Here is a 17042-nt window from a genome sequence, read left to right on the forward strand (position 1 = left end):
ATACACACGACGACGACGAATATAATGCGCAAAGAGATGCTGCAAGGTTGATAAATATAAATTGAACGGTTTTACGACGTGGCTCGTAAAGCAGCGGATTGTAAAATGTCAATGAGCCGACGTGTGTGTGTTTGTGTATGCATTTGCAAGAGGTATACATACGCACACACAAAAGATTTTGCGCCGATCTCGAGTCGAGAGTTGATGAAAATCCGTGCGGAATATTCATGAGAATCGAGAAATGCTCTTTTGAAGCTGTACGGCTTAATAAACTATGCGGCGAGCTACCGGAGGCAGTGCATTTTTCGCGGAATGCCGATCGTTGCTTTCTTGATTGATATAATTAAAGTTTCTCCAATACCACTGACGTATTGAGATTCGATTATTCTATAGGGCTAGACGATAGATTTATTCGACTGCATTTCTGCGACTGATGAACAAAAACTCCATGACAAAGTCTTCAATTACTTTATTGGACTGACTTTTTCTAATAAAAAATGCGTGTAAGTTAAAAAAAGCAGGAAAGCCAAACGAGAGTAAAATAGAGTAGTTGCGTATATCATTCCTGTAGCACCTTCGTTCGAGGGACAATTATGGAGCTCGTTTTTTCCCGAAAAAAAATCGTCGCGTGTGCGTACCTATTATACATTTCATTGAAAAACGACGACAATCCGCATGCGTCGAGTTCGCGTTGATTCGTCGGAATGAAAAAAACCGCCCCACAGAAACGCGATGATTATAAACGTGCGTGCGTATACGCGGGTATATAATAATTTGCGCGGCGCACGCGTATATCACGCAATTCTTGCGAACTGTTCGTTAATGCTTATTCAGTTTTTCGTATTTATAACGCAATATGCGGTATTTCACGCGTTTGTCATTGTTAGATTCGCGAAAATATAGCAGCTTAGGTAGTTTACGGCAGCTTTGTAATTTTCGAGAATTTATCGCAATTGAAAATGTGGTAGTTTTTTGTGCAATGCACACATGAGTTTGCGCCCGATCCAACCGGTTCTACATACGATGTATATAATCGAGCTGCGTCTAGCACGTACCGATCGGACTATTTCCTGATAAAACTTTCAACTATTTATGAGTGACTTTCATTTCAAATTGGTACACTCGTGGGTTTAGCCAAAAAGGGGAAAAAAGGAACGAGTCGAAAAAATCCATATCTACTTTCACGCGTGTTAAGAGTTTTATCCTTTATCGTGCAAACGAGGCAAATGTCGCTCGTCTATCTCATATTTAATACGCGTACACATCTGACGTCTGATACGACGCGCAGATATGTAGCGTCAAGTTATTTTATTGAACCATCAAAGACCGAATCGAGTATTTTTCAGATGATTAAATTTTCTAGTTCAAGCGCTCACACGCAATGACAAAATGAAAAAGAGCAAGAAAAAGCACAGACTCACGCGCGCGAGTGTACAAGATGCATTGATTGATAGTTCCAGCTGGAAAACATTTGGCGTTTATATGACAAGTGTTTGCCGACTTTTTGGGGTACATAAATCTTCGCTCTCTTTCGATCTTTTTGCTTTCGCCCAAAAGAAAAAATCCGAACGTCACTGCACTGTGTATAACGTATATGATGTGTCCATATGCAAAAAAAAAGAAAAAATATAACGCGAGAAGTTTATTTTTTCGCTCTGGAATGCGAGCCATTTTTCTAAGCACAGATGGCCGGCAGATGCGCAAAAAAAGGTTATATGCTGTTTTTGGCGCTCTTATCTCTTTCTCTCTGTCTTTCTCCGGCGAGCTTTATCGTACACCGAATCTATATTTTTGTCATTCGCGAGCGTGTATTGTAACTGTAGTTTAACGCATTCACTCCGGGCTTTGAACATTTTTATATTTTTGTTATTTTTATCAACATGTGAAAAAAGCACGAATTCACAACAGAGCGCGCGCGTTTTTTCGAATGTTCCTGCGTAATTTATATTTGAAAAAGAAAAGGTTGGAATGGCAGAGGAAGTTTGCTTTAATCCTTTTTGATCTTTCTCTGCGAATGAGCAAGAAATTGAATAAAAAAAAAATCAAATGATTACTGATAAATATTCATAAGAAACAAGTCCATAAAGTAGCGTGTAAATAAAAAAAAAAGACTGTGCTTTTATTCGAGCCTACAATATTGTATATGCAATTTCTTTATCCGATTCAAATCTATCGCCTGCGAATTATCCAAGCCGTTTAAAAGCCTCATTAATACGTGTTGAAAGTGAGCGATAGATTTAAAAAACGTGTCAACGAATCGGCATCGCAATATTACGTTATTTTTTTTCTTCTGCTTATACATTCTATTCGGATCAAATTCGTGAGCGTTCCCGAGCCGGTAATGGAGTCGTAAAAAGCAGCTCGAAACGATCGCGAGTTTTGAAAATTTACCGAAGAATGTGGTGCCTACCGAATATCAATCGTAAAATTCCAATTTTAAAATTAACAAAGAATTTGTCAAAAACAAAGGCTAAAAACTTGATTTGTTCGTGAATAGGTGCGTATACGCGCGAAAAAAAGAAGTCAATAGCCGTCTTTAAAATACGAAACACTCCGTGGTGAGTAAACACGTCAACAATTTTGACAGCTTCAACTTGCCCGGAAAAATCTCACGCGAAGTAAATTCCGAAAGTTTCTGGATACTAAAGAGTATTTAAGTATACGAAGCGTCTACTCTCCGGCTCCGTAGACGAGTCGTTTAATTTTTCTGCGCCAATGGAACTAATCACTCGCGTGGTTTAGCGCGCGGCATATACAGTCCCTCTCGTCATGGGAACAGATTTTAGTGTGCACATTATATGCTGGAGAAAAGAGACAGAGAGAGAGAGAGAGAGAGAGAGAGAGAGAGAGAGAGAGAGAGAGAGACAAGAGAACAAGTTGCATGGAGAAGGGAGATACGCGTTCGCGTGTATGAGTAGCGGAAACTCACTCCGTTCCGTTTCTGCAGCAGCAGCAGCAGCAGAGAAATGCACATGTATATATGGCACAGGTATATATGTGTTATAAATAGCAAAATCAGCAGCAGCAGCAGCAGCAGCGGCGGCGGCGGTAGTAGCGGCAGCAGCAGTTGGCACGTGGAATGCGACTTTCACCCTCCTTATGAGCCTTATAACCTTCCAGGAGGTCTCTCTCTCTCTCTCTCTCTCTCTCTCTTTGGTATAAAGAGAGCTAAGCGCTGCAGCAGCGAGAGGCAGCCGTCGTTGCATATGCTTTTATAAGCCTATATAGCAGCAGCAGCAACCTTAATATACCATCGCTGCATAAATCGTGTGCATGCGCGGAACATTACGGGCGCAATGCAGCTTGACCTGACCAACTCTCCGCCTGCGGGACGGGCAACGTAATTCTCTCCTCTAAGCCAGGCTAAAGTGGATTCGGATCGCGAGTCTTTTTTTTCGTAAATTATACTATAAATTCCAAAGTGTGTATTATCGTGCTCGGGAGCACGTGTGCCGGCCTGCTCTCTTCGCGTTTCGTCGACGCATCGTTGGAAATTTTCTGTACGACTTTGTTGTTGCGATTATTATCGCAAAATTATGAATCGCTACCGGCGTTACTCTGCCCATATCAACGTTTATACGAATCGATGAAAAATAATAACATACATAAGGTTGACTTCGGGATAAGCATCGAATCGTCTTATCGATTTTATATCTCACGAAACATTATTTAAGCTTCGAAACTGTAACCGTAATTCACTTAGTCCTGCGAAAGCATTTCAACTTTATACACATGACAATTTACTCTCTCTCTCTCTCTCACTCACTCCGTTTCTTTTGCTCTAGCATTATGGAATAATGAGATACCGAGAAAGAATCAAACATAATCGATTCTTTCTTACACATCTCTTAAGATGTAAGCTTGTTGCAGTTGTTCGGGGCCTGCTGCTGCTGATGTTGTTTTTTTTTCATCCTTTAAATTTTCATCGTTATTCTTTTTACCTTGTCGTTCCCCTCGAGGCCCTCTAAATTATTTCCAATAATCCATTTATAAGCTCGCGCATACACACGTATCGTGCAGAGTGTATGAAGAGATACGTTCGCGCGCGCGACTACTCTATTATTCATTATTTTTTGTTTCTTTTCTCTCTATACCTCAGTTCGGCTGCTCGGCCTATGGATTTTTTTATTCCCCTCCCTGCGTTTTTTTCCTTTCTTCAACTTTTTTTTCTTCTTATTCTTCTTCTTCGTCTTCTCAATCTCCCGCGTGCGAGAAAGCTGCGCGCAAGTTTCTTTCCACCGACCATTACGGAGCGATTCATGCGCGCATTCTCCAATGATTGTTTGTAATTGGCATGCTCGCCTTGTGGTTCATTTATATCTCGCTCGCACCCAGTTTTCTCCCTCTTATGTGTGTGTGTGCGCGCACATACGTGTGTATCTCGCTTGCTTGCTTGCGCGCACACATATACACACACAAGCACACCCACTCGCGTACAAACAAACACATGTATAAATATATAAGCTTGTACTCGCGAGATACATGTACAATGTACGCGTGTGTCTGTAAACTGCTTTGAGACGGAATCTCTTTTTCGGACAAGCTCTCTCGTGTGTGCATGATACACGATTCGCATTTAACTAAACGATGCTTCACTCACGAATTTCGGATGGACGCACGAACTTGACGGAAATGACTCTTAAAGAGATAACGAGATCGAACATTTTTGACAAAAGTATATATATCCTTCGCTGCACGCGCTGATAAGGATTGGTCGTTTTTTTTTCGGGAACGAGTAACAGTGAAGCTCGAAAAAATAATTTCAGAAACGAGAGAGATGACATTTCAGCCCTCTTTTTGGAGTTTAATGCGTTGCATAAGAAAAAATGGGTATACGGTCGAAGCCCCCCGATGCAATGAAATATCCGTAATGACTTGCACGCGCTTACAGACACATATGCACGTACGTCAACGCGATGACGAGGACGTTGACGACCAGTGCCGGGCGCGCGCGCGAGACTCTCGAGAATCGCTGCTTTGAGTGTATATGCACACACATCCACACACGCACGAACTGATGATCGCAAAAAAGAAAGAGAGAGAAGAGTCTCGTGTTTTTGCCACTTGACTTACGCTGTTCTGCCGCTGCCGTTATTGTTATTATTATATTATCGCTACACGTACGTGTACGCACGAAGCCGGACGAAAATTGAAAGATTAGCTCGTCGTTGGCCAGCTTTTTCAATTTATACATGAGGCAGCAAAGAGAGAGAGAGAGAGAGAGAGAGAGTCGAGTAACTGCTCGCGCTTGATTACAAGTGTGTTCAAGCTCTTCGCCATATCGTGTATGGGTCGACTTTTTTCATATTTTACGTTATGCACGATGGTGTTGCCGCGTGCAGTGCACGAGAGCGGAATGTGACCTCCTGCGAATTTATCATCGTCGTCTTTCAAAAAGCTCGGAAATACTTAGATAGCCTTTGTCCGATAGATACGAGCACCGAAGAAATTTGAATGTCCGCAAAAAAAAACCTAATAAATTCATCGAGTCAAAATTGTTCAACTGTTTTTCTGCTTTATTACCAGCGGAGCATGAATGAATGTCGATTATATCACACGATCCTTTCTTGCTCAATCGCGCAATACGTGTGTGCATGGCATGCACACCGCATACATACGCGCATATAATACAAACATATGCGAGAAACCTTATAGCGCCGCCGTTCCGAATCAATGACCTTTTGAACGCTTTGTGTTTGTATGTGTAATGTACGCATGAACGTACTCGCGACAAGTATATATACAAACGTGAACGCAAGAAAAACATTTTAGCTCGCCACATCGACCTGCCAAACTCTTTTTTTGCACATGGGGTGAGAAACATCCTCTGCTTCATCGTTTCTCGGTCTTTCGGTGATGTTTGACTCGAGCCGCGAGTTGAACGAAATCCAAGTTGCTTTCAAAATACGTACAGGCGCACACATATATATACGCGATCGTTTCCGAATCATCGAACAAAATCTTTATAGTGGCTGCTCGGTATTTATCGATTAATTCACGCGAGGCCGGTTGACAAAATAAGACCAAGTGTTTTTTGCGCCGGAATTTTTAATAAAAATTCAGGAAAATTCCATAGCCGAAAAAGAGTCGAAGAGATCAAAGACGCGAATGCACATTAGAACCTATCATCATTGTTAAATATCCCAAACGCGCGTCACCGTGAGCACAACGACGCAGCAGCATATATTTTTCCACGCAGCGAAATTCTCACATTGAATCATCGCGGCGCGGCTGTGACAAGGGGCACACACGCACACGCGTTAGGCGCGAGGAGCGAAATATGCACATTTGGTCGTGCCATGCGCGCGCGAACTCGTCACCGCGGCGCGTCGTGTGTATCGCATACCGATCAAGTGATACACGCACCTCGACGCACCAATACACCGATAACAGCTGCCGACGAAATAATAATACATGTATCCCTGATTAAGCCGCGCTTATCAACAAAATACAACACAAACGCGCACGATACAATATATTTAGAAAGCACATGATTTTTCAGCGCGTACACCATTGTATGCGTTACATTTATGCGTGCACGCCTGTACATATGTTGTATGCGTTGGATGGAAACGGAGAAGAAAAAAACATCGAGGAGAGAGAGATAAGAGCATTTAGCAATAGCTTTTGAATTTTTTCACGATGATGTCATACGGAATACAGAAAAAGAGAGCGAGGAAGGCGCGCGCGCGACACGCACAAAAACACAATTTATTAAAATGATGAAAACTTTCATCATGTATCGCGGAGTCGTTGGCGCATTTAGAGAAAAAATACACATACACACACTTTTCAAACGAGCACGCGCGGCTATGTAATATGCGTGTGTTTTTCTTTCGAGCGAGTTCAAAATTTGAAAACGTTAATTATTCATTCATCGAATGTTTATTCGGCCAAGTTATGTCATTTTTATCGAAACCCACATTCGTCGACTATCAAAAGTAAAACTTATCTATGTTGATATATTAAATCCAAGTTTAAAATTCCTAAAACATGACCCGTTAACTAATCGTTATAAAATTTTCTAATGTATTTAAAAATATGTAAACACAGCTGGATTTTTATTCGAATCACAACAGTCGGAGTCGAAATTTCGTACGCGAATCCGCGTATATGTAGGCTAATTTACAATACGATCGAAGAAATCGATTGTCGAAATCTTGAGAGGAGTCGAGTGTCCCTCGTGTACAGGCCGCTATGGAAGGTGTCGCGGGTGTACGTGACCGAGTGTAATCACTCGAATTGGGGAAGATTTTCAATGTGTAAAGCAAAAAACACATTGTCACCTCAGTTTGTTTACGTTCACGTGTCTTTATCGTCGACAAAATTCCGTCGAGCGAGCAGCTGTAGAGCTTCCCGCGACGAGTCAATTTTCGTTTCTTCGGTACTCGACTCGCGAATCGTGTCGATAGTACTCTCGTGAAGTACAGTAGGGACACATTGTACAAATACTCGCGCCGCGCACGCCGGCGGACGAGTCCTTTTAAAGGAGTCGCGCGCGACGATGCATAATTTAAAAAGCCACGCGCAGTCGTCGAGTTTGTCCGTAAATATACTCAGCAGAAGCAGTAGCAGCAGCGCCAGCGCAAGACAATGAGAAACATTACGAAAGCTCATTTTGCGGCTGGTGTATACACAAAGACACACACACAGAGGCTCGAATGTGTGCAATGTTTACATATATTTATGCATACGCCATAACTACGTATGTACATTATATTATATGTAGTAGTATATGTACGCAACGAAAAACTTCTCCGTACACAGCACGCATACAGATATGTAATACGCATGGCGCGAGAGTGAAAAACGTTTTTCCTTCGCGAGAGAGATAATTCGAATTTTTCAGCGTTTCTCAATATCTGAATTTCACACGCGATCGCTCGCTCGCGCACTACACCGCGCGCAACGAGTCGATCTTTGAACGCGACGCACGCGTATGCTTCTCGGTGCTGCACCGTTATAACGTCGCGGCATTTAATTATTGCGATAGAGTTGTATTTTATTTTTTTTCATCGTCGAGTTTCGTTCACGCACGCGAGAAATTCCTACCATGCTGTACTGAGAATCAATATAGATGGCCAGATCAGTCTTACTTTATTGTATGACCACGGATTATTCGGTAAAAAAGGGGTAACATTTGTCAATCATTTTAGTAATGACACGTTTTTCTACCCCTTTATATTTATATACCTGGCCGATTCTCTGTGAAATCGAATGGCCAAAAAATTTTTTTTCTGCAAATATGAAAAACTTGCTGTTTCCGATGTCAGAAATGTCCCCAAATTTTATTAGAATTTTTGGGACCATCTATCACTCTTTTTCAGGGGCCCGAAGTTGGCCATTTTAGGGTTTTTTTGAAATTCATGAAAAATCACAAATATTAAAATAATTCCTGGATTAAAGTGGAATGATTCAAAAGTAAAAGGGCCCAGCAACTTTTTTGTTGGAAATTGTCCAAATTTTCAGAAAAAAAATATGCCAAAGTGATTGGAACAATCTAGGTAAGTGTAAAGCAAAAAAACTGCCAAGTGGACATAAATGATGAAATCTAATCGAGTTCGAACCAGACTTTCATTTCCTAAACTATGTAAAAAGCTTCCCAAAGATGTCAACTACTGCCTGATAAAGTTTTGTAATGGGTCTTAAAGTTTAACGCAATGTAGACAACAATGTGTGGCGAAAAACATGCAAAAAAAGGCTGAAAATGGCTGTTTTTGGTGATTTTAGGCATTTTGGGCCTATTTTTGACCTTTTTTGCATGTTTTTCGCCACACATTGTTGTCTACATTGCGTTAAACTTTAAGACCCATTACAAAACTTTATCAGGCATTAGTTGACATCTTTAGGAAGCTTTTCACATAGTTTAGGAAATGAAAGTCCGGTTCGAACTCGAGTAGATTTCTTGTTTTATGTTTTTTTTTTTATGTTTTCCCACTAGTATGTATTTAGGTGGCTCCAATCACTTTGGCATATTTTTTTTCTGAAAATTTGGACAATTTCCAACAAAAAAGTTGCTGGGCACTTTTACTTTTGAATCATTCTACTTAAATCCAGGAATTATTTTAATATTTGTGATTTTTCATGAATTTCAAAAAAACCCTAAAATGGCCAACTTCGGGCCCCTGAAAAAGAGTGATAGATGGTCCCAAAAATTCTAATAAAATTTGGGGACATTTCTGACATCGGGAACAGCAAGTTTTTCATATTTGCAGAAAAAAAATTTTTTGGCCATTCGATTTCACAGAGAATCGGCCACCTATATGTAGGCAAATCTCGCGTTAAAGACGGCTTTGAAAAATTAGAAGACAACAGAGAAGTACAAGTAAAAGAAGTAGAGGAGTAGGAGGACAGAGAAGGAATAAGACTGGTCATAAAAGTTCAGAGAAACATGGAACTCGTATTGTGCGGCTATTTTCGTGCGGATATTAGAAACAGTCTATAAGATGCACAAAGATCGATACCCAATTAAGGAAGATAAATAAGGTGTACATTTTAAGAGGCTATACACAACGAATGTTATCGATGAAGACACAACACCTGCGCTGATGCTGCTGCTTTTGCGGCAGGTTCGTATAAGAGGATTTTACTATATATATATATATATATATATACCCATAGAGTTGTGGTCGTAAAGATGCGTAAAATTAGAAAATGTGGATACTTGAAAATCATTATCAAGAAAATTTAATATGCCCTTCATACCCCTCTCTGATTATTAGTCGATTTATCAGCGTTCAAATTAGTATATTTAGTAACAAGTGCGCGAGGAAGTTGACTCATCTAGGAGTTGCTTTCGCCCGAGCGTAGCTAGTTGCAAGAGATATTTTTAACCCTGCTTGCGAGAAACTAGGGTTTTCTGATGATTCAAGGGCAGAAAACCCCCTGTTTCGCGCACACAGTGTCAAAAAAAATCAATAATTATTGTTACAATTATTTAAAAATACCACATGTTATTGTTGACGCAAGAAAATTAAATTTATTCAAATTATATTTTTCTTGAATTATCTATCGGATTTCGTGTACAATCGTCACAAAGAGTATTTATAGTGTATAAAAAATAACGTTAATCCATGTAACGAACAATACATGCGAAACGCTTCTCTCTTACGATCGGTCACATTTCTATCTCGTAACAAAAAAGTTAAAAGTACACGTCCACGTATGTGGACTTCATGATAACTTCGAAAAATTGCCAGACCAGTATCCTGGTCACGCAGCCCTTGATCGTGGGCCCTATGCGTATAAACTGTCGAAAACTCTCGGCATTCAACATACTCTGCCAGTTCAATAACTGTAGCTCATGGTAGGCCTTGGTTTTAGGATAAGTGCACACGTCGAGTAGCGAAAAACCCTTGCCGTCGGTCATCGTCGAGTGCGCCAGTGCGATCTCGCGAAGGATCTCCGGGTCCTGGTGATAAATTTCTCCGACGTTCCTCGTCCCTAACTTATCCTTCATCCATTTCTTGGTATTTTTATTCATGTAGATTTTGCCCAAGTGGACGATTTTTAGGTGATTTATGAGGGCGTCGCGCACACTATCCTCTCGGCTTTGCTGGTTCTCGTCCGACTTATTAATATATTGGTAGCAGTAGCTGATTATCGCTTGCGGGTTCAATGCTGCTCGCACGTATTGAAAAATCGTATAAATTATTATTAATCATCTCGATACATGATCATAGCTATAGTGGCATAAAATTTTACCTAGAGCCATCACGTAGGGGAGGTCAAAGAGCTCATGATTCACAGTCGGATATCCTAGCAAAAACTGTAACACGCTGTAATCGTGCCCATGTGTCATCCGGAATCCCTTAGCCTTCAGAAGCTTCACGATGTCTAGAATATTTTGTGCTAGCTCCAAATTCCTCAGCATTCCGTTTTCCTCAAGCAAAAATTGACCCTTGAAGGTCACCGTTGTCGGTTCGGCACCCATCTGCAGCAACTCATCCACTGCGTCCCGATTGCAGACCGAGACGGCGTAGCTGAGCGGCGTCACGCCGTTGTTGTCCGGAGCGTTCAAATCGGGCTTGTGCTTGTGAACCAGCTTCAGAAAATCCTGGAACTCTGGGTTGTATCGCGACAGATTGAACGCGTTGCCGTGGTACTCGGGTAGGTATCTGCGACGCAGCATGTAGTGCAAAATGGTTTGGCCTTGATTGTCTCTGTGGAGCATGTTGGCACCCGCATTAAGTAGTATATCGAGCGCCGTTCGCTGTGTCGTTTGCCACTGGCCGAAAGTGATGCCGCGACAAAAGAGATGCAGGACGGGCGAAATGCCGTTTATATCGACGACGTTGACATCGGCTCCGTTTTCGACCAATCTCCTGATCATTTCCAAGTAAGTATCTCTCTCGGTAACGAGCGTGGTTTTGGCTACCAAGACGCATAGATGACTGAGCAGGGTATAGCCGTTGTGGCCAACCGGACCCAGACATAATGGAGAGTTCACCGAGATGCCTTGGGAAAGCAGACTGTTGGCCATTTGTTCGTTGCCAAATCGCAAGGCCGCCTGGAAGTGCGTGAAGTGGCTCTCCGGGTCCATGTAATTCACTTGGTTATCGTAGATCTCGCAGAGCAGGTTGAAGTAGTCCGGCTGATCGAGCTTCGCCGCGACGTGGATTGCTGTCCTGGTGTTTACGGGCAGGGCTCTCGTGACTTTTTTCAAGCGCTGTTTGAAGTATTGGACGATTTTTAGCTGCCGCTCCTTACAGGCCTCGATCAGAATAAGGTTCGACTGGACATCGTCCAGACTGTGGAGTCTCAATGCTAGCTTGAGGTCTGCAGGCCTCTGCACCAATACATCGTAGAAGCTTTTCCATTCATTTTGCATTTTTGAAAGGCGCGAGTACATACACACATACACCGGAAAAATCTTTCTTTTTCGATCGGAACCGTTGTAACTTCGAGCTTCGGCAGTTACCTCAAGACTGTACGATTGGCAACAAATTTTTCATACTTCAAGAAAGAGATTGACAATGTTTACATTTGAGCTGTCCCTCCCAACGCGAGATATTTCGATGAACCCGCGAAGCTATATATATCGAATCATATATACAGTAGTTACATTTTTACGTGATACGAGTAGCGCCAATTTTCTTGTGCTTCAAAATTTCGACCGCTACAAACAAATTTCAAATGATTTCGTTTGTAAAATCGAGTTTTGTAGAAAAATCCGAAGTTCCAATATGTTGAAATATTCAATTAAAAATTTATAAACGGCTTTTGAAGGACGTACAGTTAGACGCGAAACTAGGACCAAATCGTACAAAAAAAATTAAATCTAAACCAGTAAGCAATTCAATCAATAGAAAAATATTAAAAATCAAAAAAAAATTCGTGAATAAAATTCAACCAAGTAGATGGACTCTCGAATTTAGCTTTTCTCGTTCACGCTATTAATCGATATTTGTATGTATAAGTATAACCGATGCTCCGAATGCGAAAAAAAAACATCTGATTGAATTTCTAATTTGCTTTTATTTGAAATTTTTTGTTTTTGTTGAAATTTCACTTCTAGATTACGCGTTCACTCCTCATACCCAACGCGCTCGAAGAAGTATCCTTTCAAATAGTACACAAAAGAAATACAATACGAGACGTCAAATTATATCCGTCGGACATTAATCTCGGAGTCGAGGGCAGTATTTCGGAGCGCGTGGCCCCGAAAAAAGAAGTGCCATGCATCTCGCTGCTGGCATAGCATTTATTTGGGCGAAAGCGCGGCGGCACACGCGAAGTTTTGCTGCGCTCTCGATGCAGCAGTCGCTCTATACTTGCGCTTATGTATGTATGTGGAACGCAACAGGCGCGCGCGCGAATCGATCATATAATGCACCGCCGCATGCACATGCACAGCAGCAGGCAGCTTGGGTGCGCGCCGCCGCCAAGAGAGAGAGAGCGCCCCGGGGTACTCGCGATCGGAGTCAGCGGCCCTGGACGTCTGGAATGCGGGCGCGGCGGCGGCACTAACAGCAGCAGCAGCGAAATGAGAGAGAGAGAGAGACACACACACACACGTATACACATGCGTGTTGGTGTGCATACATACACGTATTGCTAACGTCGAATGAGTGAGTGAGAGAGAAAGAGAGATCTCCTTGCGTTGCACGCAGACTTGCACTGCTTGCTCGCTTGTGTGCTTGTAAGTGTGTGTGTATGTGTGTGCGCGCGGGTAAGTGAGCGCAGATGCTTTGCGATCTTTCTTACATTCGGTAAAACGCACGTAATTTAATTAATCAGCGATGAATATATATATAGATACGAACGCGAGCTCTCTCGACTGGGGCAGTCAAGGGCGATCGTCGCGCACGGTGTTTTTGTTGTTTGTTGTTGTTGTTGTTGTTGTTGACGATCGTCGCCACGATCGAGAACGAGAGAGAAAAGAAAAGTCGAAACAAAAAAACGGAGAGAGAAAGAGAGGGAGAAAAAAAAAGAAACGTCAATCAAAAGCTCCGTACACAGTTGATCGTGCGGAATTTCATATTTACGCTCGCGCGCAGACCGGCTACATACGCGATGCAGTTTATTTATATACTTGCGCGCGCGCGCGCGATATGTTATATATCACCGCGAGCGAGCGAGCGAGCACCGCGAGAGTGCAACGTGCAGCTGTTCGTCGAGCGCGCGCGGGTACGTAATCGGATTTTTTTGTCACGAAGCCGATCCTAGTACGACGACGACAACGACAACGCGCGCCTTTGCAACGACGAAAAAACGACCAAGAAAGAAAGAGACACAGAAAGAGAGAGAGAGAAATGATCGCGCGGCGAAAAAAGACACGCGGATAGCGCGTGTGGTGCTATATATATAGTATATATAATAATGCACTGTGCGCGCGGATCGCAAAGAAAGTCAGCTTGCGCGCGTCAAAACTGACTGCGCTGCTGCAGTGTATTATATATACTATATACGCGGGGGCTTTTAAAGCGAAGGGCCCGAGAAATTGCAGCGTCCGCTACTGCAGCTCTCGTGTGCGCGCTGTAGCACACGGAAAAAGTATGCGAACGCGCGCCACGAGGACGCTTAAATACAACGCGCACACACACGTACACGTACTCGAGCGAGCGTTTACGTTTCTGCTGTATGCGTAGCAGGTATTGACATTGTGTGTGTGTGTTTGTGTGTGTGTGTGTGTGTGTGTGTGTGTGCTGCACACACAGACGAGTAGCGCATATATGCAGGCAACTGCAGTTTCTCTTTGCTGTTTAGCCTAAGCGCGCGTATACTCACACGCGTATATTATACGTGTACGTGTCGGTGTGCAGTGCATCTACGGCACGCGAACGTTTGCTCTACTAATTTTTGTGATAAAATCGCTCGTCTCTTATCGTCGCTGTCGTTGTTGTTGTTGTTGCTGTATGTAGAGCTGCTGCATCTCTGCTGCAGTCGTGTATAATATATGCATATAGGAACGATGCACGACTTTTTATTTCGTACAGCACCAATCGATTCATCGGTACAACTTATTCTAGCGTGTTTCGTTCTTGTTGTTGTTTTGGTTGTTGTTGTCAGAGATAAAAGAAGAGCAAGCTTAGGTAAGGTTGCATTTATCTAAGTGCAAGATAAAATTAGAGAAAGAGTAATGGTGAGAAGCTCCAATGAAAGTAGCTTTTCTATACCGTACAACGTGGAAAATCATACACTACAAACTACAATATTTTAAGGAAAAATTTAATGTTAAAAATCAAATGCGCTTGTGACTGCTCGAAAATACAGTAATATAGTTTCAAGGATTAAAAATGTATGAAATCGGCACGTAAAGACATGTCACTATTCGTTATTTAAGTAAAAGTAAAACAAAACTTGGACTAAAATCCAAGGATTTGCATATGAACACAAGAAATGTACGATCCCGAAAAAGATACACTTGTATGGGTACAACAGATACCACAATAATTGATGAAACAGATCGACGCGATAAGAACCGCGTGCATGCCGTGATAAAAACGTGTGATCATTTGATTCTTCTCCTCTTTTACTCATTCTTCTTCTTTTCTTTTTTACATCGATTTATCAGTATGCCAACGATGATGTTATACAAATATATTACAATATATATGTACTCACAAATCGTTTAGACAATTCGATCGGGAGAGAGCGAGGAAAGACGCGACTGAGGAATGCACGCGTGCGAGCTTATAAAAATATTTGAACGATCGCGTAATAAATTAATTAATATAATGATAAATAACTACCGAGGTGCTGCCCCCGCGTGACAGCGATAAAACAATAAATATAAACGAGCTGATGCGGTAAAAAAAGACTGTCGTTTATCCAGCGAGGGAGAAAATTAAAAATCTATCATTTTTACGTGCTATATTCGCCGGCTCGTTAGAGCCCGGTTTGGGGTATAATAAAGCGCGCTTACAGGTGTTCAGCACATGTTTTTTTGTGAATAAACAGACCGGACGAGCTCAGACGCAGGTAGATGAGCTGTTTCCTTCCTTTTTTGATTCTCCAAGGTACCAGGTTTAAAAGGTCCCCCAAAATTGTATAAAAGAGTTGTTTGTGTTTATATACATGATGGGTCATTACTAACCTGTCGCGTGGATCGATCCAGGTCGTCTTTCTCGTGTTGTGATCGATGAAGTATACTTTTCCGTCGTAGTCGTGCGCTACGTCCCACCCTTCCGGAAGCGGTATCTCCCCATTTCGTCTCCTTGGCATATTTCACTGAGCTCTGTACGCGTCGTTGATTATTCCAGACCAGCATAGAAAACAAAAGGTGAGAACTGTCCTCAATTGTCAACTTCCAAATGCTTTCTTTTATTTTTTTCTTAATTATTTTATTTTTTTAATCATCCGCGCGCACGCGAAGTGCATTATTATTATTTATTAATTTCTCACGCCCATACGTGTACGAGCATCGAGCATCGAAGAGAGAAAATGAAAAAAGAGAGCAGACGGACGAAATCTCAACTGTTGTATACATCACTCGAGCCGACACACCGATACACACACACACACATGCACATACACTGACTCGCGGTCGTAACGAGACTCTCACGTGCGACAGACACGATTTACATGTTCATTCAACTTTTTTTAACTGACTTTGCGCTCGCGAGCGCGTGTGAAACGAAAATTTTCCGAAACAAAAAAAAAGTGTAAAACACAAGCCGATCGAAGCAGCTGTTGGAATTCACCACGCTGCACGCGGGTCGCGGAAAAATCGATTCGCCCATAAACTTTGTCACACCTTCGGAAAAGGAGTCGCGCGTGTACTGCTGCTGCGGCTATATGGGTACGAAGACAGCAACAACAACGGCACACGCAGCTCGCGGGGACGCGACGCAGACACCGATCACGTCGAAAGCGATCTCGTGTGTAATTATTATGTGTACGCACACACACAAACGAGAGAAAGAGATGTAACCACGCGCGCATACCTGCCTCATAACATGTGTGTGTGTGCTGGTGCTCGTCGATCTATACATATTCATTCGTAAGATACATATTATTATACGCATATATATATACGAATTGCATAATCATAATATCAAGCGTTTTCGCCTGCTGTGGGTATACACGCGCGCGTGTTATTTCATTTCTGCGTGTCTCTCTCTCTCTCTCTCTCTCTTTCTTTTTGAATTTTTTTACCGTTCGACTCGCGCGTTATATTTATAAAATTCGTAAAAATATTTATTCTCAAGGTTTGTCCTTCTCTTTTTTTCGAGCTGCTCGTATCATATGCGGAGAGAGATACACGCGCAATTTGAATTTCTGTGCCTCGAGTGAAAAAAAAAATTTATGCAGATTATTCGAGAAAAAGGCGTCTCTTTCTCTCTCTCTCTCTCTCTCTCCGTATAGTTTGGCATTGGGCGCGTGCAACGGTCGAACTCGTGATACCTCTCTTTCAAAAAAATAAAACGAGAGACAGGCAGCAGCTATAAGCAGCATACTTCGAGCCTCGATGGATTTAATCGGTTATATATTTATTAAAAGAGTTTTGTGTCTCTCGATGCTCTGTGTACGCGTATATGTTATAAACGCACGCGCATATGCACATATTACACACATATATTTGCAGATAAAAAATCTCA

At 42.1% G+C, this 17042-nt stretch overlaps 2 protein-coding genes across 4 annotated transcripts in view; both read right to left on the reverse strand.

The window, feature by feature from the left end:
* The window catches only part of LOC106656298 (protein kibra), a 72176-nt gene that overhangs the window by 53990 nt on the left and 1144 nt on the right, over positions 1-17042 (reverse strand). For 2 of the 3 annotated variants that reach the window (XM_014377186.2, XM_014377183.2), the window contains exon 2: positions 15539-15679. In XM_014377186.2, coding sequence (XP_014232672.1) covers positions 15539-15666 — 128 coding nt within the window. In that variant the 5' untranslated portion in view covers positions 15667-15679. Of the gene's footprint in view, positions 1-15538; positions 15732-17042 lie in introns of all 3 variants that reach the window. The other variant, XM_014377185.2, reaches the window with a different exon arrangement.
* LOC106656299 lies at positions 9954-11939 on the reverse strand. The gene is made up of 2 exons (XM_014377187.2): positions 10705-11939; positions 9954-10620 (listed from the first exon to the last, which is right to left on the reverse strand). Exons 1-2 carry the CDS (start codon positions 11849-11851, stop codon positions 10145-10147), a joined length of 1623 nt encoding a protein of 540 aa, XP_014232673.1. The 5' UTR covers positions 11852-11939; the 3' UTR covers positions 9954-10144.

This window comes from Trichogramma pretiosum, unplaced genomic scaffold (assembly GCF_000599845.2).
Source record: "Trichogramma pretiosum strain Unisexual culture from Peru unplaced genomic scaffold, Tpre_2.0 scaffold4, whole genome shotgun sequence".
NCBI lineage: Eukaryota > Metazoa > Arthropoda > Insecta > Hymenoptera > Trichogrammatidae > Trichogramma > Trichogramma pretiosum.